This window comes from Nyctereutes procyonoides, unplaced genomic scaffold (assembly GCF_905146905.1).
Source record: "Nyctereutes procyonoides isolate TBG_1078 unplaced genomic scaffold, NYPRO_anot_genome, whole genome shotgun sequence".
Taxonomy (NCBI): domain Eukaryota; kingdom Metazoa; phylum Chordata; class Mammalia; order Carnivora; family Canidae; genus Nyctereutes; species Nyctereutes procyonoides.
In genome coordinates, this window is record NW_026575135.1 from 20,165,192 (window position 1) to 20,190,934 (window position 25,743).

At 51.0% G+C, this 25,743-nt stretch overlaps 1 protein-coding gene across 1 annotated transcript in view; it reads left to right on the plus strand.

The window, feature by feature from the left end:
• Positions 1 to 25,372, plus strand: part of SHB (SH2 domain containing adaptor protein B) — a 140,622-nt gene extending 115,250 nt beyond the window's left edge. The window contains exon 6 of the mRNA XM_055302003.1: positions 24,509 to 25,372. Within this exon, the coding sequence (XP_055157978.1) occupies positions 24,509 to 24,692 (184 nt within the window). The 3' untranslated portion in view covers positions 24,693 to 25,372. The remainder of the gene's footprint in view (positions 1 to 24,508) is intronic.
• Positions 25,373 to 25,743: the final 371 nt, after the last annotated feature.

A 25,743-nucleotide genomic window follows, 5' to 3' on the forward strand; every position in this document is an offset into this window, starting at 1 on the left:
CTACAGTGCATGGGCAGCAAGCAGAGGTACTAGAGGTCTGCCTGGAGAAGAGAGGATGTGTGGAAACATGGTGGGAACCGCGAATCTCTCAAGGACTGTCAGGGCAGAAGGAACAGATGTGGTTGGGGACCCCCAGATGGGAGTTAGGGGCGGGCAGATTCCAGCTCAGTGAGAGCGAAAGTTAGAATTCTGTCAGAACTGATCAAGAATTAGATCCATCCGAAGCTGTCTCAAGAGGTAGTGTCTCACCACTGGAGGTGTGCAACTAGGGCTGGATGACCGCCATTAGGGAGAACATGGAGGGGATTTCTAAGCAGCTGGGAGGGCACTCAGGACAAATAGCACCTGTACTTCTTTGTCCACTGTCAGGCCCGTTGGCTTTATTAGAGTCAGTCTGGTTATCTCAGCTGAGAAAAATTCAATACTGAACTGGGCTGAGAGGCTGGGCTGGGAGTGACCAAAGTTAGAGGCCCATCATGGACGGAGGAGAGGGTGGCCGTGGGGGACAGGTGCATACCACTGGCCACACTGACAGGGACCAGCAGGTCCTCAGCTACTACTCCTAGCTCACTCTCCAAGGTAACCTAGCAAACCAGGTGTTCTTCAGCGATTGTTCCAGAGTTTCACCTTCCCACCTCAAAGTGAATGGTGCTGTTCAGGGTTGGAAGAGGTAAAGGAAGCAGATAACATCAGAGATGGGATTCTGTGCTGCCCTTCCATGCTGACCATGGCAGCTTGCTCACCACTCCCTGGGCTTCCTCAGTGCAGTACTCCTCATGCTCACACTCTGAGTTCCTCTGTGACTCTCTTTTCTCCTGGAATCCCATTGTTTGGGGCCTGGCCAGAGGAATGTTCCCAAAATGACTAATTGGTTGCCCCAGGAAGGGGGGAATGGAGCACCCCAAACCAGGCCTGGTAATCCTCCATGAAGGCCCAGGCCCCATCAAGCTTCCTGTTTATTCACTGGGCAACGGCTGAGCCTTTGCACCAGGCAGGCCCCACTGGACCCTGGGGCCCAATGGTGACCCCGACACGGTTCTGCCTGCAAGGGAACAGTGACCTCCTGAGTACCCAAGATATGTCACAGTTGAGGCAGCAACATGGGACCCTATAAGGAATTCTCAAGCCAGTTGCCGAAGTAGCCAGACCATGATACTACAGCATCCATTTCCCAGTCTCCTGTAAAACATGCCCTCCGTGATGCAAACAAGCCTAAAATTCACTTCTCAGATGGATTCGTAGAAGAATATTTCCATCACAGCCTCAAGAGTACAATTCCTTTTCATCCCCAGTGTACACCATTCCCTGGGTAGTAGGACTTGAAGGATGGACAGCAGCATGATTCTGTTTTCATGGTAACAAGCTTGGAGTCCAGGGTTCAGGGATGCATGCAATGGAGAAAGCAAGGGACAGGCCTCCCCACTCCATGGCCTTACAACCCTGCAGGCACAGCACTTTTCTGAGCTCTTTCTGTGCACAGGATGCTCTTCTTACAGAGGGAAAGCCTCTCTAGCTCAGCCAGTGCAGTGTAAACATTATCTTCTGTTATTCCCACCCAGATTGCCCCTGTGGTTTCATTAAAGGCTATTTTTAAGGGCAGCAGAGAGGACCTATTTCCAGAGTTCTCGACAAGAGTCCTGACTATCAATCACTGCTTACTGTGTTACCTTGAGCCAAGTTCCGTCCTTCTGGGTCTCAGCATCCACATCTGTTCAGTGGGACTTTGATGGCTGCTAAAGATGCTCTACCTCTGACATCAAGGTGTCTCTAACTCCCTGGATTTCCTGTGTCCATGGATTCAGCCTCCCTTTGTCTGCGGAGCACTCTGGCCAGATCCCCTGCACCTCACAGGCCAGGGAGCAGGTGGAGAAGATTGAGGACTAGTGCCCTGTGCCAGGACCCCAGATAAGAATACTGCCATCAGGCCTGAGTGTAGATGACTAGGTTCTGTCCACATATGCTGTGGTTTAGTTTTACATGCTTCTCTAGAGCCATGAGATCCCAAAAGCCAGGTAAGTGGTCTCACATGGTCAGATTTCCCTTGAAGAAGCCCAGAATTGAGGAGATGGGCTAGGCCATCCTGTGACTGGGCAAGGCAGCCTGTTAGGGGGAGGTGAGCTTGCTTCCCAGAGTGGCTGTAGTTCATGATGACCAGTCCAGGTGCCAGCTAGGGCACCTGTGATACCTGACATTAATCACCTTGACCACAAATGGAATGACCCTGGTACTGAACGTCACAGCTCCTTGGGCCAACGGCAGCTTTGCCAGCCACAGTGTGAGGTGCAAAGTCTCTCAGATCCTTAAGGTCTGTGTAGTGGGGGCAGGGTAGGATTGACATTCTCTTTGCATGGTGTTGTCAGGAGCATGGTGCGAATTGACACTGGAATTCCAGCTATGTTTTCATGTGAACGTTGGGTCTTGCCATGAGGATGTTCTAGAGTAGAGGAAGGATTTGGGGGAATCTGGCCTAGAAAACAGGCCCTCCACCCCTTCTCTCCTTTTCTCAGAGCCCCCTGTACCAGGCACTGGGCAGGGCAGCACAGAGCTGAAACTAGAACAGCTCAGCTCAGGTCACAGGAGGAGGTCTCAGGAGCTCACAGCCTGGCCCCTTCAGCCTGGTCTTGTCACATGCAGGTCTGCACAGAGTTGGCACAGGAGTGAGCAGTCCCTGCCACAGAGGGTTAGGTTAGGAGAAGCTGCCGATGCACTTGAGCCTTAAAGAGAGGATAAGTGGTTTCCAGGCGGAGATGCCTGGGGGGACCTCAAGTGGAGGGGACAGCCCAGGCAAAACCCTGGAGATACAGAAAAGCCATTGGTGAGTCTTGTGCCTCACAAAGGAGTGGGGAGTCAATTTTTAGTGATGGAGCCACTACAGTGCAGGATCCGCTCTCAGGGATCCACCTTCCTGACCCCATCTCCCTGCATATCCACAGCACCTTACGTTTTAGAAGGCCTGTGTGTTTGCCCTACGACAACCCCACCAGGTGGCTAGGACAGAGGGCCCCATCCTCTTCATTTTAGGGAAAAGGCAGCTGAATGAACTTCCAAGACTGCAGTAGAGGCCACAGACTCCCAACCCGATCTCTTCCCACCCCTCCCAAGCACTCCCTATACCAGGCTGAGGTCACCTGGAGGCAACCGTAGGGGCCCATCTAGTCCATTGTTTGCTTCATGGATGGGGAGACTGCAACCTAGAGGGGATTCATGATTGACCTCAGGCTACCTAGCTGACCATTGATCACACTGACAAGAGATGGTGACTGCTTCCCACTATGGGGGGAAGGGCCTAGGCTGCCAGTCATCTGTCACCACAAGCTTCCTGCACTCATTGCAATCCAAGATGGCACCTGTGCTGCCCACCCCACTGCCCTAGATCCCCTCCTTGGCAGACACCTCTGCCTGTGGATGTGTCTGTCTAGCTGATTTGGAATGCTGCCCTTATCCCTCCTCTCTACAGAACTCTCTATCTCTTCCCTGTTCTCCAGCCTGACTTGGGGGGACAGCATTGCCCCTAGGCTCCCTCTCAGCTGCTAACAGACACATTGGCCTTCAGAACACTCACGCCAACCTCTGGGAAGCAAGGGGTTGAGCCTTTACGTATTGGCAAGAAAACACCACACTCTAACAGCTTCCTGTCTGGAAAGGCAGGCGGGGAAAGGGATAAAAAGTCTTGAAAAATCAAATTAAAAGGTTCTTCAGGCACTTTGGACTACGAATGACTTTTTGCAAGTTCCACTTTCATGAGTTTTTGCAAAGGAATCTGGACAAGATGAGGGAAATAGGACTTCAAAGACCAGAGTTTGCAGCTGGTGGGGGCAGGGAGGCAGGGTAGTGCCAGGGCTCCCCTTTCCAGATGCCTATCCCTGGGAACGGACAGACAGAGAGGCACTTAAGGCCTCTCAGGGGCACGAGGTGGCTCAATTGGTTAAGCGTCTGACTCTTGATTTCGGCTCAGATCGTGATCTCAGGATCGTGAGATTGAGCCTCGTGTTGGGCTCCATGCTAGGCGTGGAGGCTTCTTAAGATTCTCTCTATCCCTCTGCCCCTCTCCACCTTCTCTCTCTTAAAAAAAAAAGAAAGTCCTTGGGACGCCTGGGTGGCTCAGTGGTGGAGCATCTGGGTCCAGGATCGAGTCCTGCATCAGGCTCTCTGCGAGGAGCCTACTTCTCCTTCTCCTTCTGCCTATGTCTCTGCCCTGTCTGTCTCTCTCTCTCTCTGGGTCTCTCATGAATAAATAAATAAAATCTTAAAAAAAAAAAAAAGTCCCCATGGGGACACCACTATTCCTTTGACAAGAGCCCAGCCCCAGCTTTCTTTAGGCAGTGAGAATCCCAACCCCAGTGGGAGACATGGCCCCAAGGAACCCTCACAAAGGGGCCTTCAGCTTTCAGATCCCTGGAGGCAAACTGCACAGCACCTTTGCAAATGCAGCCCAGTTTCTGACCTCAAGAGATGCTTCTGGGGTCTGGCCTGTTTCCATCAGGCTGCAACTCAAACTTGATCATTCAGGGATCTGCCTCACCCCACCCCACCCCTCCACCCCATAAGCTCTGCCCCATTCAGTATCAGTTCTGGACTGGACTCTAGCCCTCTAGGAATTCATAGCCTGAGAGGAGAGGAATATCTGGAACTCATACTAATAGGACTGCTTAGGCCTACCCAAGATAGAAAAGGCTCAGGACTATGAAAGAGGAAGGCACCCGAAGGGGGGGGCATTTGGAGGGTGAGCAGGACATCCTATAGATGGGCAGGGAAGTGCAGATTTGTGTAAGAACAACAAATAGCACTTCATAGGATGCTGAGGATGGGTACAGCCCTGGTCTCCAGGCTGAGGAATTGGGGTTCTAGCTCTAAGGTAGGGGATGTCCTTGAGGATTTGAGCAAGATTCAGCCATGTCTTCTGAGGTGTGTTCTAGAGCCATTAGTGAACCAGGTGAGTATTATCAAGGAAAGACCACCACTTTTGTCTCCCTCTGCCCTCCCGAACCCCTCTTTCCCTCCACGTGCCCACAAACACTCCACTCAGGCTAGTGTAGTCCAAGAGGCTGGGAGGCAGGCATCCCAGGGGCGGGATCCAGGGCAGCCCTGTTCAAGATGTAAAAGGAGGGTCATAGACTCTGCAGTCAGAGATTCCTGGGTTTGAATCCTGGCTCCGTCTTTTACCTGCTGTGTGATGCTAGGCAAGTGTCTTTAATTCCCTGATCATTGCCTGGAAAACCACATAGACCATCTCATAAAGCTGTTGCAAGAAGTAACGTGGCTCTGCAGGTTCCCCCAATGCATAGCCCACAGCAGGTGCTCAGTATAATGCCTGTCTCTGTTCCTCCATTTTCCCAGAGCTTTTAGACATTGGAGGACAGAGTGCTGTGCTAGGCCAGAAGCCCTGGGAACATGTCCTGGCGTATCTGCTCCCGGATGCTTGGGTGAATGTCTGTCCCCTGCATCCACAGAATAAAGGTCTGGGATTTGATTAGTAAATTCACTTCCAGGTTAAGGGCTTCACACAGTTAGGGTGAGGTGTCTTTCCCCTAGGTTCCAAGGATGGTGGGAAGACTTGGGCCACATCACCTCCCCCAAATAGAGGAGAAGGAGGTGGGACAATCTATCAAGAACATTCCTCCTGCTCTGAGCTGCAGGTTTGTGCTGCCTGCTGGGCAGCCAGTCTCCATCAACAAATGCTTCCTGGGGCTCCAGCGGAGGGCAGTAGGTGTAGCCTGGCCAGGAGGAGCAGATAGGTTGCATTCCAGGGGTGTTGGGGGCATTGCTGTTAGAGTTGTTTTTCTTTTTTCTCTCCATTGATTTATATAGTAAAGGAGAGTTTTCAAACAGTAGGCATGTCTGGGTCTGGGCAGGCAGGCGAGTGATTAATCTTAGTTTGTTGCTGCTGACAGCCAGGAGCAAGGAATAATAAAGGTTTGCAGGGTGAGGAGGGGGTGGAGAGTGAGGAAAGGCTGCTCACTCTTTGGCCTTCAGCGAGGAGCACAGACTTCATTTCCCACTACCGTGGAAGCACCCCTCCTTGGGTCAACATCTGAGGCTCCCAGTACTTCAGGGTAGCTGTCTGCTCCCAGGGATGAGCCCCAGAACAGTCCCCCCGGCCACACCAGGGCCTCCCCATGCTTGTGGAACTCTCTGCACTGCATGACCCCAGCTCCAGAATGCCTGGACTTCCTTCATCAGTGGTCCTTTCCCCAGCCCTGTCCCTGACAGCAAGGCCTAAAGGAGGGCAGGGTCATACAGGCCTGCCTGGCTCTAATGAGAGGGGCCCTCTGAGGCTGGAGGAGGAGGGGCGTGCAGAAGAAAGAGCTGAGGGTCAGCCAGAACGTGACGGTGGTGGTTGAGGGTCGAAGGGAAGAGGGGCTTTGACATGGTCCAAGGAGGATTCAGGTAGCTGTGGGTGGGCAGGGTTAGGTGCTACCCATGCTGGGGAAACAGCACAGGAGGAAAAGCTTCCTACTTTCCAATCCACAGTTACTAAATATATCGCATCACCAGCATCCTCTCTTGCCCCCAAGAGAGGCAGCAATCTGTGCAGCAGAAGACACAGCTCTTGAACCTCCTCCCCTCCTCCCCCGCCCCGCCCTAGGTTGCACACTCAGCATGGAGCCCACCACAGGGCTTGAACTCATGACCCCAAGATCAAGACCTGAGCTGAGATCATGTCAGATGCTTAAGCAACTGAGCCACCCAGGCGCCCCACCAGCTCTGCCTTCTTAATAGCAAGGTGGTCTTGGGCATGAGAATCTTAACATCTCTGGGCCTCCGTTTTCTCATCTGTAAAATGGGTTTTATAGATATATTAGTGAAAAAATAATATGTGTGAGGCACTTCTATGTGCCCAGCATACAGTAAGTGCTCAGTTAGTAAGTGGTAACTTGCAGTCTTTGCTCGAGAGACTACAAATTGAGGAAAGAGCTCAGGTTGTCCAAAGCCTTATGGATTATCTGGGTCTGGCCTAGAAGTCTCTGTCCACCCCCACACCCCCTCCTCTTTGTTAGGGTGGGATTTTAGAGTTTATGCAGGCTGCAACTCAAAACCCTGCATTACTATGACTGAGACTTCAATAGACTGATATTCACTTCAATAGACTGTGATAGACTGATTACTATCACACAGAGCTGGAGTCAAATCCATGCTGCCCTCTTCCTGGCTGTGTGACCTTGTGTAAGTCACTCAACCTCTTTGATCTCCCAGCTAAAGATGATGGACACCTCAAAAAGCATTTCCTGGGGCAGCCCCGGTGGCGCAGCGGTTTGGCACCGCCTGCAGCCTGGGATGTGATCCTGGAGACCTGAGATCGAGTCCCACATCTGGCTCCCTGCATGGAGCCTGCTTCTCCCTCTGCTGGTGTCTCTGCCTCTCTCTGTGTGTCTATGAATAAATAAATAAAATCTTTAAAAAAAAAAACAAAAGCATTTCCTCATTTTCATGGAAAAGCATTTTTGTGGCAAGCCAGGGCAGCAGCTCTGCACTGAGTACACTAAGCAGAAATATTGGGATTTACAGAACAGAGATCTTTTTTCCCCTCTTAGATGTATTTATTTATTTTAGAGAGAGCATGCACGAATGAGGAGTGGGGGGCAGAGGAAGGAAATCTTAAGCAGACCCCCCCCCCACACACACACACACACACTGAGCATGCAGGCCCACACAGTCCTGATTTCACGACCTGAGACCATGAGCCAAAACCAAAAGTCAGACACCCAACCAACTGAGCCATCCGGGTGGCCCCAAAAGGAGCTCTTTTAGATCGCCTGGCTTGGTGCCCTGTACAGAAAAAACTGGGGCCCAGAGAGATAAAGGAACTTGCCCATCTCTTGGCTTCCTGGCCAGACCCTGTTTTCTGGCAGCATTTGAGTCAGGCTGAGACAGAGGGCAGCAGGGACAGGGCTAGAGTTGGGGGAGGTCTGTGCCTTGCTCTCACTATATGGAGGATTTCACATCCTTTCCAGGCTGATGGAGGAAAAAAGAACTTTCTGCTCAATTAGTGTGCAGTGTACTTTCTCCTTCCAGAAAGTTTAAAGGAAATGCCAGTTAGGAGCTGCTGCTGTAGGCAAAACAGGTACCTCAAACGCTTTTTGCAGGAGATGAACTGACAACAGTGAACCTCAGAGTGCAGATACCTCGCAGGATGAAAGGACATACATCGAAAGGCACTGGGGGAGGCATAGTAGAGGTTTCCCTGTATTCAACATTATTGGGAAAATGTGCCCTGCCAGTGGTAACACAGTTTCAAGGATGCTGCCCTTAAAATGGGCACCTCTCCTTCATTCTACACATGATGCTTTGGTGATTCTGGCTCAGGCCCAGGAAACCCAAGTTCACATCTTGGCCTAGGTGCTGTCTAGCTGTGGGACACCAGATGAGTCATAAACTCCTTTCTTTCTTGAGTGGATGCCCTGTTGCAGTTGACGTTTAAGCACTGTGGGGCCTAGCTTTGGGTTGTGGAAATGCTAAAGTGAGGTGATACATGCCAGGGCACCTGACGTGGTTGCTGATACTTAAAAATATCAAGCCATCCCACCGTGGTAGTTAGCATGTGGTTAGAAGGGCAGGAAGGATTAACTTCGTCTTACACATGCAGCAGTAGGCTCACTCTGTCACTGCAAGTGAGTGAAGAGTTGGGCTTTAGTGCAGCCCAGTGACCACTTTCTGCCCTGTGGACCCTCTCTGAGCAGAAACACCCCCAAGTCTTCCCCTCCAGCTGGGCCCAAGAAGCCCAGCCAGGGCCCAGGCAGGTGTCTGTAGCCCTAGGACCATAGCCGGAGTTACTGAGCAAGACCTGGGTCACAAGCCCATTGCCAGGCATCTTCCGCAAGGTGACATGTAGAAGGCCAGAGATCCTAAGGCTACTTCCCTCAGCTGGTGGGAGCCTGAATACATTGGGGTTTTTCTGGCTCTGAAGTGACAGTGTTAGGATACATGACCTAGCTGTGGAGTTCACTTTCTTCTTTGGGTCCAACTCTCAAGCAGCAGAAGCTGGGAGCATCTGGGGATCTGGTGGCAGAGAAGGAGGTTGAGGCAAGCTCACAAGAGACAACGGTGGTCTCCGTAGCTGGCAAGACAGATTTACAGAAACCCCATCTGACCATGGATGTGTCTGGAAGGCGGATCAGGAGTGCAGGCTGGCTGCTTAGGGGGACTAGGGCTGAGGGAGTAGAAAGGAAGACATGTTGTGGTGGAACTGATGACTGTGAGAAAGAGGGAGGAGTCAGTCGGTTAAGTGCCTTTAGCTCAGGTCATGATCCTGGGGTCCTGGGATCCAGCCCCTCATCTGGGCTCCCTGCTCAGAGGGTAGCCTGTTTCTTCCTTTCCCTCTGCTGCTCCCCCTGCTTGTGCTCTCTCTCTCTCTTTCTCTCTCTCTCTTTGTCAAATAAAATATTTTTTAAAAAGGCAGGGAGGAGTCAGGACCTCATCCAGATTTCTGAATGACTGGTGCGTGGTGGTATCGCCAGCTACAACATGGATCTGAAACGGTCAGTTTTAAAAAGCAGGAAAACTTGCTCTCCCTAGCCCAGCTGCCCTCTTTCCACTACTGCTCAGAACCCAGAGGCAAGAGGCACCTGCATTCACACTGCCAGCCCATTCTCCAGAGCCCCTGCTGGCTTACCAGTGCCAAGCATGCCCACGGACAGGCTGGGGTTTCCCTTTCTGACCTGCCACATCTCCCCTCCCAGCCAAGCATGCAGTTTTTGCTCCCCTGAGAGCTCCCAGGTCCCCTCCAGCATCTGAGCCACCCCGATTACATTTCCAGCTGGTTTTTAATTATCTCATATCAGCCCGCGTAAATCTGCCTGTGTGGCTCACCCGCCAGGGGAGGCATTCCAACTGCCCGTCTGTCGCCAGGAACCCTCTCGTGCCCCAGGACGGCTTCTCTTCTGAGCCACTGGGTGGTCTCTCCAAATGAGAAAAACATTTCTTTCCAATTACATTTCTAACATCTTGTTAATATGACTTATTTAATAATATTTTTGCAAAAGCCATCTGGGAATGGGTTGGTTGGGGACTTGGGGAGGGCATATGGGTGCTGCAGGGACCGGCCGTGGTAACTGATACAGATCCCATATCTGCCATCAGCGAAGGGGCAGCAACCTGGAGAAGGATGCAGCCAGGGGGCCAGAGGACCAGGGCCTGAATCTTACTGTTTCCACCTGCATGAGGGTCACCCAGCAGGTGGCTTCACAGCTCTGAGCCTCCTGAGCCCTGAGGCTCAGGAACACAGTAGAAGGAAGGAAAGCGGACTGTAAACGTAGAGGCTATGCTAATGCAGGTGGGGTTATTTGCAGAGCCTCAGTGTTTGCTCCAGGAAAGTATTGTGGTCTTACTTTGCTTCTAACTAGGTAAATAACTCCAAGGCCCCCAGAGGAAATACGATTAGCTCCTACCTAGAGGCATTTGGCAGGGCTTGAAGCAAATAGCTTCATACAGTAAAATCCCAAAATGGAGGGTTGTTGTTCCCGAGACCGTCAGGGCCTTAGAATCAGAAGGGTCTTGAATCATCTGGGTAAAGTCCCTGGCTTTGGGATGGGGGAAAAAGACCTCCCCGGAGTCCTATGGCAAATCACTGACAGAGGCCGGGTGCTGTCACCCTTTAAGCCCCACAGCACTGTATTTCTTCTCCCATTTTCTGCATAAACATTCTTGGTATTTGAGGCAGATTTATAAAATCAGATGTCAGATTTTATAGCTCTTATCTTTGCTCCCACAGTTCAAATGCTAAAACTATAAAAATGATGTTTTGCTATGCTTGAGCGTGTGTTGTGTCACATTCATACACATGCACACCCTTCAATTTGCTGGGACGGAGGCCTCCCCATTCTGGTCCTTAATGCCTCAAACCTGCTTTTTCCTGGGCAGCTTCCCTAGTGAGCAGTCACCATCTCCTTTCCAGCCAGGGGTGATTTCTGCCACTTTTAATGCTCTCTCTCTCTCTCTCTCTCTCTCTCTCTCTCTCTCTCTCTCAAGATTACTTCACCCAAGAGGAATATCAGAAACAATTGGTTTGGCAAAGCCAGCTTATTAGAAATGCTTTAATTAATGCTTTTTTTTTTTCTATTTTCCTTTTGAACATCCACACGCTGTTCATGGTCTCAACCAGCATGGGAACCAGCCAGCCACATTCTCCACAGATTTCCAGGGCAGGGCCAACAAACAAATCAGCAGTGTGATTATCACTGCTGTGTTCCTACTCTGCACTAGGCCTTTAACAGGGCAGGAAGACAAAGACATGTCAGACTCTAAACTGGTAGTCTGGGCAAGGAGACAAGCAGGAGGGGAGTACTATGATATTATAGGAAGATGTGGCAGAGAATAAGTGAAGGAGGAAGAAAGTTAAGTTTGGCCAGGGCATCTTGGAAGGCTTCCTGGAGGAGGTGGCATTTGATCAGGGCTGTGGAAGATGAAAACTTATTGAGAAGTTATCAGCAAAGTAGAAGGATGGTTACTTAGATTTGGGATTAGAAGAGAAGTCTCTGCAGCATCCCTTCGTCCTATGGTCCCAACTAGTTTTCAGATGTCCAGTTTTCAGTTGTCCCGATCACATCATCCTGCCCACCCCCCAACCCTGGCCCAGGTGACCAGATGGACAGACATATGCCTTATAAAAAACTCTGAAGTCCCAGTCAGCTCTCTCTGGCTCTTTACAGTATCCACACTTTGCCCTCAAGGAAAAGAACTCACAAGACATGGGACTTACCTGTGGCCATGCCAGTGCTCCACCTTCCCAGTTCTTCATTCTTTTGATCTCCTGCTTTGCCAAAGGGCAGGCCGTGTACCCGCCATCTCCACTTGACACTAAAGGCGTATACCTCACCCACACGGGACATAGCATCCCAGGGAGAAATGTGTTTACACAGTGCCCAGCAGGCTCTTTGCAGTCGCAGGTACGTAGGAGAAATTGGTTGAAACAGGCCTCTGCAGAGTGTCCTCCAAGGCAAGCAGAATTATACCAGTAATGTTGATTGAAAATGTGGGGTAGTGTAGGAATTCTGACACAAGCAAGGATAAAACCATTGAGGCGGCAGATGCATGAGATTGAGTGATCTGGGCACACCCAGATTTCAGAGCCACAGTCTTCAAATGTTAGCTTAATCCCACTTGGAGTTCATATTTTTCAGGCCAGAAAAATACTTTATCTATCTTGAATTGTTCTAATCTGAACTAAAGCATTCTATGAAGAAACGAGGATTGACTATTTTACTTTTGTAGGAGTTGTGCATCAGTTCCATAGTAAGTAACTTTTTGGAACCCAATTACTTGCAGCCATGCTGAAAAAAGAACTATAATTAATGTGGTCAAATCCTGGCCAAATAATAAAATGAAAGCTTTGTTGTGTATCAAGGCAGAAATCAATTTCATTAGGGAGCAAAGAGCTGGAGATTTAATTTCAAGAAAATTCTCCACCCCGTGGACAGACGTTGTCAAGAAGCTGCCAAAACGAATGCCCAACATGAGAGGACTCGCCCTCCAGAGCCCAGATTACTAAGGGCTGACTGACCTTTCAAAACTGCATTTGCAAACTTCCAAGTATAGCCAGAGCCAGTGGCCTTTGTTTCTTAATGTTCTTGGACCTGGTGCCCCTTTTGGTTTTGGTCAGGAAGTGAATGTTATCTGCACCCGATGACCCTTGCACATCCATGAGATCCTATCCTTTGGAACGTGGGAGGAGGTGGCCTCAAGAGGTCAGCAGACACCACCAGAAAAGAGTTTAGCAAAGACTTGGGGTATGCACACTGATGGTGGGGTCATATCCAGACAGCAGGACTGAGGGTGAAGCTGGACAGACCCGCCAGGGACAGGGCCCAGTTGCAAGACTCCAGTGCATGAGAGATAGTGAACAGCAGGTGTGACCAGGATGGGAAAAGACAGGAGATCCTACCCTGTGAGGGCAACTACAGAAAGAGGGCAGCCCCAGGGCTGCTTTTGCTTCTTGTCTTCTGGGCTCTGAGGGGCATTCCTTCCTGGGGCAGAAGGAATGGCCGTGGCCTGCAGGGACCAGAGCTCAGAGCTGAGACCACTGTCAGTGAGCTGCACTACATTCCAAGAAGGACCTTCCATGGTCTGAGCCATCAGAGTATGGAAGGGGTTGTCATGGTAGGGAGTAAGCTCCCCAGGGCTGGGGGTAGGGGATAAAAGCTGGACACTGAATGTTGTGAATATTACAAAGGTGTTTCCATCATGGGATAGAACTAGAAGGGAGGCACTCAAACCTGAATGTGCACCTGAATCTCTTGGAGATTAAAAGTAGATCTGGTTAAAAGTAGATCTGGTTCTAGGGTCAACTGCATGGCTCAGTCGGATAAGCGTCTGACTCTTGGATCAGGTCATGATCTCATGGGTTGGAGGATTGAGTCCCACATTGGATACCTTGCCCAGTGGGGAGTCTGCTTGAAAGATTCTCTCTCGACTCCTAACTCTGGGAAACGAACAAGGGGTAGTGGAAGGGGAGGTGGGCAGGGGGGATGGGGTGACTGGTTGATGGGCACTGAGGGGGGCACTTGATGGGATGAGCACTGGGTGTTATACTATATGTTGGCAAATTGAACATCAAAAAAACAAACAAAAAAATTCTCTCTCCCTTTGCCCCCCCCCCAAATAAATAAATAAATCTTTAAAAACAAAAAAAGGCAGTTCTGATTCCAAGAGGCCCAGGGAGCTCCAGGTTTAACAAATGTCGAGGGACTGTGAGGTGGGCATTCTTAGGCATACCTAAAGAAACTATTTTTGAGAAACTTGCACTCTTCTTCCAACCCTGGGACTCTGGGCCTTCTGAAAGGAAGGTAAATCCTCTTGTTTGATATCCAAGTAGTCATTCTTTCCTCCTCATGTGGTGTGAGCATCTCCCATGTGCCAAGCTTCAAAGGTTTACAGGTTTATGGGACCTTGGGGGTCCTCCAGTCCTGTCCCTTCATTGGATAGATGGGGAAACTGAGGCCTGAGAGGGCAGGAGCTGGGGCCAGAACCAGGTAGCTAATATGCAATGCAGAGCTCTTTTCACTTGCCTTCAGTGGACCTCAGGGAACATTGGAAACTATTCCCCATTTCACAGATGAAGAAACTGAGGCCCAGATCCCAAGGACTGTTGAGAATTTCTCCACTGAGAACCACTGTCATTCATATGATTTGCAGAGGCCCTTGGCCAGGGTGTTTGGGTGGCTTAGTTAACTGTGTCCCTCTGAGATGCCAAAGAGGAGGAAATACCCTCGAGTTAGGTACAGGGTCACTGAGCAGATAGATCTGTTTTAACTTTTAGTCTTTAAAGACCCTCCTGGATTTTCTTTCTTTACTTTTTTTTTTCTTTTTTGAAGCAAAACTGTTAGTAGGATCAGGTGCTTTGTGGGCAAGTCTCTTCCTTGCTATGCTAATGGGTGCCCTCAGTCAGTTAGCACAGGAGGCCCCCACCAGGACAGGAGGTGGGCTGGGAGAAGAGTGGGCTAAGCCCCACAATTTAAGGAAGAGGATGAGATTCGGGGTGTGGGAGAATGATGCGTCCCTGCTCCTGTCTGCACCCTTCCCCCGTCCCCAGCCTCCACCTTGTCATACCCCATCCTTGCTGACAAGAGCGTATAAAGGCTACTGGTAGTGGCCAAGCATCCCCTACATCTGGCAGAGGGGTGGTATAGGGGTATTCTAGCCCCTGATTCACTGGGGAATTAGAGCAAACCTTCACCCCTCTCTGGGCCTCGAAGGCACCTGTAAAACAAGGGCAGGGAACCAAGTAGTCTCAAAAGCCTTTGCTAGCTGTCTCGTCTGCCTCAGAAATAAATGGTGAATACAGAGCAATACACATCATAGGTATTTAATAAATACCATAGATCATACATGACCAGTATTTTTTTAAGATTTTGAGAGATTGGGCAGCCTGGGTGGCTCAGCGGTTTAGCGCCACCTTCAGTCCAGGGCGTGATCCTGGAGACCTGGGATCCAGTCCCATGTTGGGTTCCCTGCAAGAGGCCTGTTTCTCCCTCTGCCTGTGTCTCTGCCTCTGTGTGTGTGTGCGTGTGTGTGTGTGTGTGATGAACAAATAAATAAAATCTTAAAAAAAAAAAACGATTTTGAGAGAGAGAGAGAGAGAAGCAGACTCCCTGCTGAGCAGGGAGCCCGATGTGGGGCTCAATCCCAGAACTCCAGGATCATGACCTGAGCTGAAGGCAGACACTTAACCCACTGAGCCGCCCATGTGCCCCTGACTGGTACTTTTTAAGCACAGAAGCTTCTTTCCTCATCCTTCCTATTGCGTTTTCATGTGGACCCCTGTGTGTAACAATGTGCTTTTGAGAGTGCTGTGAAATACCCCTTGATGTTCAGGGAAATTGATGTCAGGAAAGTAAACACTCTTCCCAGTGTCACCTGGTGACAGAGCTGGGCCAGAGCTTAGGCCTCCCATCCCAGCCAGGTGGGTACCCAGGTGGAGGAGGTGGTCCCACAGCCAGAGTCTTCCTAGCCATCCATGGCTTCTAGGCTGCCAACATGAGTGTGAATGATAGACCAGACAGACGGGAAGACACGTTCACTGCTCAGCCCAGACTGCATGGAGCCAGCAAGACAAACCAGATGGGCAGCAACTTGTATGCGGGCTCCTGCAGAGCAGGTGGAAACAAAGCCATGTCAGAACTCTGAGCTGTGGCACCTGCCAGACTTGCTCATGCACTGCCCAGCTCAGACCTCAGATAGCCCTTGCAGGTGAGGTGAGTACAAGCTCCATTTTGCAGATGAGGAAGCTGAGGCCGAGGGCACCACAGCTCAAAGGGGCAGGGCAGGGACTCAGACCCAGGTCTAGGGGACCCGGAGTCCACAGGTGGTGCTTTCTTTGGGAGCTGTCCTGTGTTCCTCACCCAGGTGTGCCGTGACCCCTTGTGTCTCAGCCTCGCCTGGATCACCCTAGGTTTCCAGCTCAGCTCCTCTAGGTACTATTGTGCCCCTCAGAGTCCTCTCCTCAGCCACTGGTGCTCATTGCCACAGCTGCCTTTGCCCACCATCTGCCTGGTTCCTGTGCTGGAGCTTCCTTCAGTGTGGCATGTCCGCCGATCTGCTGGTTGTGGGGAGGATGGGAGATTGGTCCTTGGAAACAGCCTGGAGCCCTTTGCAGCCAAGCTGTTTGGTAGATTCCGTGCTGTGTCTCAAGCCCTTAAATATGGAACTGGGTGAGCTAACGCATATCAAGCATTTGCACTTCATTCACAAGGACGTTCTCACAACTACTGTGAGGGTGAACACTCACTATTCACTATTCCCATTTCATAGATGCAGATTTTTCGGCACTGGAAAATAGCATGTGGCTTTAACCTCAGTGCTGTTGGAATTTGGGGCTGGATTGTTCTTTGTTGTGGGGCTGTCCTATGCATTGTAGGCTTTTTAGCAGCACCCTGAGCTTCCACTTAGATGCTAGCAGCACCTGAGTTTCTAGGGGTAGACAAATACTCTCCAGAAGGGATAAACTCACCTCAGTGGAGAACCACTGCTCCAAGGAGACTGTGGGCTGGGAAGGACCTGTCCTAGTAGATGGACACCGCTCTGGGTGTGAATACATTCTGTCCATCTGTTGGCATAGGTGTTAGGATTGCTTTTTTCATTTGTCATCCCCATCCCTAAGCCTGGGGATCTGCTGTGCCCAGTGCTCTACTTGTCTGTCTTCCTGCATTGAGTGTAGCCGTCCTGTCTTATCCTAGTCCTGGCTGCTGCTGGGGTGGCCCTTACCCACCTCAAGATGTCCCTCATTGAAAACTTTATTGCTGAAGGGACCTCCTCCACCATTTCCAAATGGGGACACTGAAACCCAGGGAGAAGGGACTTGCCTAGCCAATGACATCAATGGGATCAGAGTTTGAACTCAGGCATCTGACCCCATCCAGCCACCACTGCCAACCTCTACCTATTCTAAACGCAAAAACATGTTCACGTTCCTAGAAAAGTCCTCAACTAGGGCACATGGGTGGCTCAGTGGTAAAGCATCTGCCTTTGGCTCAGGTCGTGATCCCAGGGTCCTAGGAGTGAGTCCCACATCGGGCTCCTTGCAGGAGGCCTCTTTCTCCCTCTGCCTATGTCTCTACCTCTCTCTCTCTGTGTCTCTCATGAATAAATAAATAAAATCTTTAAAAAGAAAAGAAAGTAAAGTCCTCAGTTAGAAGTAAAGAGGGAAACAAAACACGCAAACCCTCTCGCCCCTTCCCAAAGCACTGACATTTCACATGTCACCTTCACCCCAACCTCCACCCCTCCTCTTGCAGTTTTCATGTATACTTGGCTGAGCCTGAGGACCTATAGGAGTACCAAATGAGGGGACTGTGAAAGTTACCCAGCCTTTCACATCCTTACCCTCCTGCTTTCACACCTCCAGTAATGGGAGGCTCTCTCTCTGTTGTCAGCCCTGATCATTAAAATCCTCCTGTCTAAAACTTTGTTAGTCTTCTCCTGAGAAAATTGCCCAAAATGGATTCATTTTGCCTACCTGCTGCTTTGTGTGGCACAAAACAAACCTTATGCCTCTCCATGTTTGCTGGGAGAGGCATCTGCCAGCTTTCCTTCTGCCTGGAGATGGCTTTTTGTCATGATTTACTGAAGGCCCTCACCCTGGGCCACCAACTTAGAGCTTGAGAAATGCCCAGGCTGCTCGGGAAGGCTAATTGCTGCTGATGCATTTATTGAAAGTCTAATTATTTGGTTATAAATCAAGTCGTTTGGCTCAGCGGCATTTACATTTAAATGTTTATTCTCAATAACTTGGCATGTGCATCTTAGGCTTGTCACTGTGAAGGCTATTTTGGAAGGCATGCAGGTATTTGCCATGTGACCTTTGAAGCCCCTTCCCCGAGCTCCCTTGACTCCTAAGCCATCTCAGCTGGAGGGAGCCTCTGTTTCTCTGACTCCTCTGACTCCTGCATTGCAGTTGGAAAACCCCATCACACAGCTAGAACGACTGACTTCCCAGCCCTCTAGCTCCGAACACCCTGATGTCCTCTCACTGTGACCCGGGCAAGTTGCTTCTCCCACTGGCCCTTGGTCGTTTCAGCTGTGCCGTGGATGTCTTGCAGATAATCCCAACCCTCCCAGTGTCTTCACGAGGCCACAGGTTGATCCAATTGTGGACCAAGGGTGACTACTAACATTGTCGTACATCTTTGTGTGCCAGGCTCTGAGCCCTTTGCTCGAGGTTCACAGCATCTGCGGGTGCTATAGCGCCTGCACACAGTAGGCCCTCAGGAGATGGCAACTAGGTACCTGTCCCCTGAGGGCCCCCAGCACTTGAATTTTGAATATTTCTATCCCAGAGCAGGCCCAGGTCTCCTACAGCATGCTTCTCTTCAGGCACTCAGGATTGTTTCTGGAGTGGCTACATACTGCTCACAGATATAGTGATAAGAATGTCTCTGTAGGCGTACTCAGGAAAAGATCCCATCTTGCTGGAGGTCAGAGAGAAGTTAGGAGGGGAGCAGACATTCTGAATCACAGAGCCATCTGCTTGCAGAGGCAGCATTGCCAACTGTGGGGGGGAGTTATGTCAGGAACAAGCTTTTTGCAGGACCCTAGCTAGGTACCCACGATTGTAGGAGGTATCTCGCCCATGATCACCCTCCAGGCCAGCTCCCTCACGGAGGGTCACAGCGGGTCACAATGGACCAGTGTAAGGGTGGGGCTTAGAACCGCACCTCCCCCCAAATTGATTCAGCATGACATCTGTGTCTATCTCCACCTCAACAGAGGCTTGGGCTCTGAGGGTGAGCACTAGGTGGCATTGTGCTCACAGAGGGCAGGGGAACTACACCATGTGTGGAGGGTATTTCAAATGCCCAGGTAGACTGTGGCTTTAGGAGAGAACTTGTCTCATATTTGTGTTTGGTTTCTTTAGGCCTGGGCAGGGAGCCCTGGCTGGCTTAGTCACCCCAGGAAGGATTGGAGGAAAGAGGGGCCTGACCCATTCTTCCTTGTGACCTCCCTCAGGCGAGACTTCTGTTTCTGACATGAGAGGTGCATGACTTTAGACCCCCTAAAAGGGTAAACCTCTGGGTGCTCCTCATGGCTCTGCCCCTCTCACTAAGCTTGCTCAGTTGGTCCTCACTGGCTGTCCTAAGACCAGTGCTACCTAGACAAAACAGCTACTTTATCTGGCCTTGGAGGAAGTGGTTCCTACCTTAGCTGGGCCACACTGACAGATGAGATGGGACCACCACCAGCCTGCCCTCAAGAGCTTACAGTCCAGAGGGGAGGATGTTTGGGGCCTTGTTGGTGGCTCAGGGCAGACCCTCAACTAGATAGCTGATGGATGGATGGATGGATGGATGGGATGGATGGATGGATAGACAGACAATATACAGATGGACCACGTGCCCAGCTATGAGCCAGGCAAGTGCTGAGGGCCCAGAGGTAAGTGAGACATGGCCTGCTGAGAAATGTCACAATGAGCAGACAGGATTCTTGATCTTAGGAGCTCCCAGAGCTACAGGGAAGCCACGTCTCAAAGCAGAAAAAGTCCGAAGGCCCACCTAACACCTGTATCCATCTGGATTGGTGGCTGTGCAGGGAAAAATGAGATTGCCTGCAGTGGTAGCTTCAGATTCCTGAATGCTTCCCTCAGGCTAAGGAGAGAACATAGACTTTAGAGCTAGCCCTACCAGGTCCTGTGGGACTTGGCACACAACCTCCCCCAGCATCAGTTTTCCCATATGTATACAGTGGTAGTTATACCAAGTTAACAGCATCACTGTGGGCCTACATGAGATAACATGTAGCAACAGCTCAGCTCCATGCCTACTGCCCGTTGGGGGTTTCAGCAATACGGGTGTTGTTCATTGTACCTTGGGGAGCCAGGGATGGCTCTGAGCTGAGGACCGCTGTTATGGGGCATCTCTGTCAAGGGAGCAGTTCCCAACCACCTTTCAGAAGAGGGGAACCAAAGATCCTCACTGTGTGTGGATTCCTGTAACCAGGTCCTACATGCTGGTCCCAAAAGGCAATTTCCTTGCCTTCTGCATAAATATTATATGCAAGTATTTTTAAGTCATTTCATCATGAAAAGAAACGATTTAACATAACTATTACTCAGGATTCTTCATGAAATATGCATCAAGCAATTAGGTCTAAAAGCGAGAGGTGAGGCCTTGTACCCTGCTCGGGCCGGCAGCTGCAGGCTGAGTGATGTTTTATTAAAGCCCGTGATTATGAGACGAGGTGGGGCCTGTTATTAGGCCCCGGCACACCAGGCACGTTTGATAATCCTGGTGATGAGGAGGTGCTTTTTGTGATGTTAATGAGTGATCTAAACGCGGTGACAGCCCCAGCACCCCCAGCCTCCCTCAGCCTTACATGACTCATTAGACAGGTCAGCCACCAGAGACACCCTTAATTGTGACTTCGCTCTCGGAAGATGTCCTATCAAAGGAGGCAGGACTGACGCAGGAGCCTGGTAGGCGGCAGAGGCCTGTCCAAGCTCCCTGGGGATCACTGCCCTCCGAAGTGATGACAGGGAGGTGGCGTGGCCTGGGACCTGGTCCACCTGGGCCTGGATGCAAGGGCTCCAGGTTCTGGCTGCAACTACACCCCACCTTGCTGTGTACCTTGGGCAGGATGTTGCTCTTCCCAAGCTCAGTATCCTCTAAAGTTCCCCAAGAGGGTGAGAGGAGATGGTCCCCAGGCGGCTTCTAGCTCCAGAAGCTCTATCCAGAGCAGCCACAGCGCCCCTGGGCATGCTGGTTATCTGGAGCACCATATGTTCTCCCTAGAAATTCCAGTTTTTTCTCTTCTTATGCTAGATGTCTTCTGTATTGAGTTGGGAGTCATTAAAGCCATCCTGCAGCTGTTTTTAAATCTTTAGCTTTCATTAGGTAACATCTCACTCACGGGGACCTTGTGACCTACTGATCAGGGTGTATTATTACAACACATCTCTTGACTGTGTGTTGACAAGGTTTTAGCTGATCTTTTTATGAGTCGGAGTTTGACAGATTGTCTCAAAAAGCAAGCCTGCTCACTTCTCAGAGTCTGCCAACCCCATGTGATGGGTCACCACCCTGTCTCCATAGCTGGGGGCTTCACCTGTCAAGACAGGCCATCCCCAATGCCTGGATGACCATTCCGTGCCGCCCTGTGCTTTCTGTGGCCCTCCATCAACCCTGTGCAGTCAGTACCTGGGGACTGAGGCCAGAGTCGAGAAGTCACTTGTGCAGGGTCTAATATCTCTCCCCGACCACCTGGCCTGGCCTCCTGTGGAGTATTGAGGACTAAGTAGGATTCTCTCTTGGAGCTGAATGGTACTGAGTTCAGGAACATGGACCCTGGGAAAGGCCCACCAAGGAGGGAAGCAGCACTGCTGCTGATGGCTGTGTGAGCCTGGGCTGGCCACCACCTGCCTGAGCATCAGAGCTCAGCCCACAGCCTGGATCTCAGGAAGTGCTCAAGAAACATTGCCTGTGAAGACCATTAGGGCCAGTGCCCTGTGAAAATAAGACTAGGGACCATGGGCAGCAGTCCAAATGGGGCGTGACCCCTCCTCTAGGCCACTTCCCACAGGGAGCCTGCATGGAGTGGGCAACAGCTTACACTTTATACACAGAATCCAGGACTTTAGGCCCAGAAGCAAGCACCCTCAGAAGTCATCCAGTTAGCCTCCCCCACAGATCCAGTGGAGGCAGGGACAGAGCCCAGCACCACCCAACTGCCTCACGTCCAGCAAACCATGGGGTAGAGTGCCTGAGCCCAGGAGGCAGGGCCAGTCCTTGAGGGAGCTCCTCATGTGAGAGCCAGCTTGTGGGCCTTTATCCAAACTCTGCTGGGGAATAGTCATGCCATGGACTGGCAGGAGTCCTCTGCCACGGTCCCTGGACTTTGTGACTGGCTGCCCCCTCAGCACAGCCTAGCTCAGAGTTACAAACCTGTGTGTATGTGTATAGAAATACAAGTGCTGGAGTCACTTCAGGGAAGTGCTAATGGCTGCCCTACCCTGCCCAGGTCTGTTGATGGGGAGACCTCAACGTGGAGTTTCTAATAACCTGGTGGCCATTCTGAGCCCATGGCCTGGGAATAGAGCAGCTTTGGCTTCTGCCTCTGGCTCCATCAGCTCCTGTCACCATCCCTGCCCACTTCCCTTGCTGGATGTTTTAAGAACAATCACTGTAGAGATGCCTGGGTGGCTCAGCGGTTGAGCATCTGCCTTTGGCTCACGGCGTGATCCCGGGGTCCTGGGATCAAATCCCGCATCAGGCACCCAGCGAGGAGCCTGCTTCTCTCTCTGCCTGTGTCTTTGCCTCTCTGTGTCTCTCATGAACAAAATCTTTTTTTTTTAATAAATAAAATCTTAAAAATAAAAGAACAACCACTGTAAAAAGTCCCATTAAACCATATTAAGTTTCTTTCCCTAACCTCCTTAAAAATGAAATGAGGTCCTCCTGCAGCTTCCTCCTGCAGGTCCTCCTGCATACCTGCGTTGTCGGCACAGCTGCCATGTTCTGACTCGGCCCACAGCTGGTTGCTGTGAGCCCGTCGTACACATCCTACACTTTGCACCCCAGCCATAGATCTGTGACAGACATTAAAGCCCAGTGGTCTGGCACCCAAAATGCCACCCTGCTCAACCCGCTCACAAAGAGAGACATGGATGTGCAAGGCCAAACCCACTCTCCCCCAACCCCACTCCGTCACTCACCTGCAGCTCCAGCCTGCACCCTGCCCCCTTGCCCCCCTCCTCTGGGTGAGGAGCTGAGCAGGTGGTCTCCAACAAGAGTATAGAGCTTTGTAACTAGTCCCAGTTCCCTTCGCCACACACTTTCAGCACTTCGTTCAAGCAATTACATCCTTTCCAGACAGGCACACATCCGTGATCTCTCCAGTGTGGTGGGTAGCTAGTCTGCGCTTAAGTGGGGCTATACATTTTTCATTTAATGCACACCATTTCCTTTCTAACAGCTGAAACAAGTGCGCCTCCTGCTTCTCAGATGTGTCGAGGCAATTCTCCAATGAAATGACCCTTCACTGAGGAGCAGAACTTGCCACAGGCTCTGTAATTAGAACATTGTCAGCCTTAAAAAATCTTGATTTAAATTTTAGTCCTTTACAGGAATTATTCTCTCTTGAAACATAATTGCTCTCCAAACGATTTCCTTTAAACTGAGGATGACATCTCTAAATACATTATTATGAGCAGATGTATTGCTCAGTGCCCGCACTTCATTAAGCATTTGCTCTGCCATTTGAAAATGGTCCTGGAGTCCAAATTGATGCATTAATAGAGTAGGCGCTGGCGAGCGTGGGGAGCCCACTCCTGACTGGAAGAGATGTGTGTAAGCCCTCCAGTGCCCCTCTGGGAGCTGCTGGAGCAAGAGAGCTGGAGTTCAGCCTTGCTGGGGGCTGGGCCTTGTCCCGAAATCGAGGTCCCTAGGGCTGGTCACAAGTTCTCAGTGCCAAGAGAAGGCAGCAGGAGGTCAGAGAACCAGCTTTCTCACTAAGTGACAAACATAAGGTAAATTAGACTGCGTTTGGGAAACCAAGCTTCTACAGGTGTGGCAGGCAGCAAAAGGCTTGGACCTGAGTGGGCAAGAAAAAGGCGACTTGGACAAAGGCAGATTGTGACAGGAGTGAGTGATCCCATGTGGCCAGAGACCTGGGTGGGAGGAGGGAGGGGTCTGCTAGGGCCAGGTGGCAGCAGTGTGGCCATTGCTATCCGAGAAGTAGCTGGCAGGCTGCATGGGGCACAGGGCATAGGCTCTGATCTCCCAAGGAACTGCCCTTTTCAGGAAATGCCATTGCATAGTGGGCACAGGGACTGGACCCTGCTCTGTGAAGCTCTCAGGGGAATGGAAGACAAGTAATTGCAGTTCAACAAAGCAAGTACTGGGGGAGGAATGAGTATGCTCAGTGTGGTCAGAGGAAGGAAGGAGCCCTGTTTGTGGAAGCCTGGAAGACCTGGCAGAGGAAACATTCAGGTTGGACTTTGGAGTTCAGTGAACAGAGGGAGGAAGCACCAAGAGTGCCTGTGGAGGGGCAGAGCTGAGGAAGAGCACATGTTCTCGACACATTCCATTGGCTAAATCTAGTCACATGTCTACAGCGGCTGCAGGGGAAGCTGGGAAATGTAGTCCCTGGCTGTAGTCCCTAGTAACAGTGATACCCCTTCCTAGAATACTATGAGGGGGAGCAACAGATTTTGGAAAATAGCCCTCCTATCATCGCTGCCACACTATTTGGTCATCTGTAAAGTGGGGGTGATGACCTGTCCTGCACACTTGTCAGGCAACTGGGGACTTAAACATACTTTGTACCTGCCATGTAAGGCTTAAATACTTGTCTGCATCAGCAATAAGAAAAGGAGCCAAGTCTAAGGGTTTGTTTTCCTGAAGAAGCCTCCAGAAGCTCTCAAGGTCCAGAAGACTCTCCGACAGCAGTGTTTGTTGCTGGTTCCTAGTCCATGCTGGGCTTGGGGGAGCTCTGAGGTGCAGCTGCATTTCATTTGGTCTTGAGCAGCGTGCCTGTTTCAGCCTTTGTCAGTCTGCAGATCCTAATAACCTCTGTATTTTGTTTGCAGGAGCAACCAGGGCTTTATGCACATGAAACTGGCCAAAACCAAAGAGAAGTATGTTCTGGGTCAGAACAGCCCCCCGTTCGACAGTGTCCCAGAAGTCATCCACTACTATACCACCAGAAAGCTGCCCATCAAAGGAGCTGAGCACTTGTCCCTCCTCTACCCGGTGGCTGTGCGGACCCTCTGAATGAACCAGCCCCACGCTGCTCTGTGACAGGGCCCAGACTTGGAGGAACAGGAGCCCCTTGCCCACCAGCGCCGGCCACTGTTGTGTGCCACGGCCAATTTGTCGTGTGTATGGTACTAGCACACCACTGCATGTCTCTAGAATGCTGTTGCCACTCATGGGGGCTGGAGAAAGCCTGGAGAAAGACAGAAGGACAGCCAACCAACGCGCCACCCCAGCCCCCACCCCCACCCCCTCCTTGAGTTTCTGTGAATTAAAATATTTGCAAATCCAAAGAGATGCCTTCCAGGATGAACAAAGGAGAGCAGCTCCAGAGGGGTGAGGGGCGGGGCAGGAGCTCCCTGGGCTGCAGCTCTTTGTTCTCCAGCTGTCACAACTTCACACCTGTGGGAGGGGGCACAGTTTCCCACGGGGCCTCTCCCAGTGCTGGGAGACAAATGCGGGTGCTCCAAGACCCCAGAAGACCCCAGTGGTCCTGCCTCCCCTCTGGTGTGTGTGTATGTGTGAGTGTAAGCACATACGTGAGAGAACATGGTCACACAAATGTGAGTAAGCCCACCAATCCACTTTTAACCCCTCCGTGTAATCATTAGGAGATCTTCAAGGAATCATTGTGCAGTCACAAAGAGGATTCAATTATTTATGAATAGGGTGTGTAAATAAAATAGTCATTTAATATATATTCTTATCCTTTTTATTATTTTTCTTTTTATACACCACAGAAGGTCTTCTGAGGGGGGCAGCGCTGGGTTCGTTCCCAGAGCAAGGTGTCTGGGCACGTGCGGCATGACAGGACTTGGGGAGGCAGGGCCCCCAGCTCAGAGCTGAGCCATCAGTGGAGCGGAGGGGTCATTCTCGCCTCCTGGGAGCCAACCTTCAGGAAGGCACCGCCAGGCCCAGCAATGGTAGCTTTAGGTGCTGCCCCAACAACCAAGCCCTCCCCTCTGCCTACAGCAGCCAGCAATCCACAGAGGGCTCTCCCATCATCTGGTCAGTGCCACCCTGTGAGGCATTTAACGGGGAAAGAGTGGCACAGAGAAGAAGAGGAACC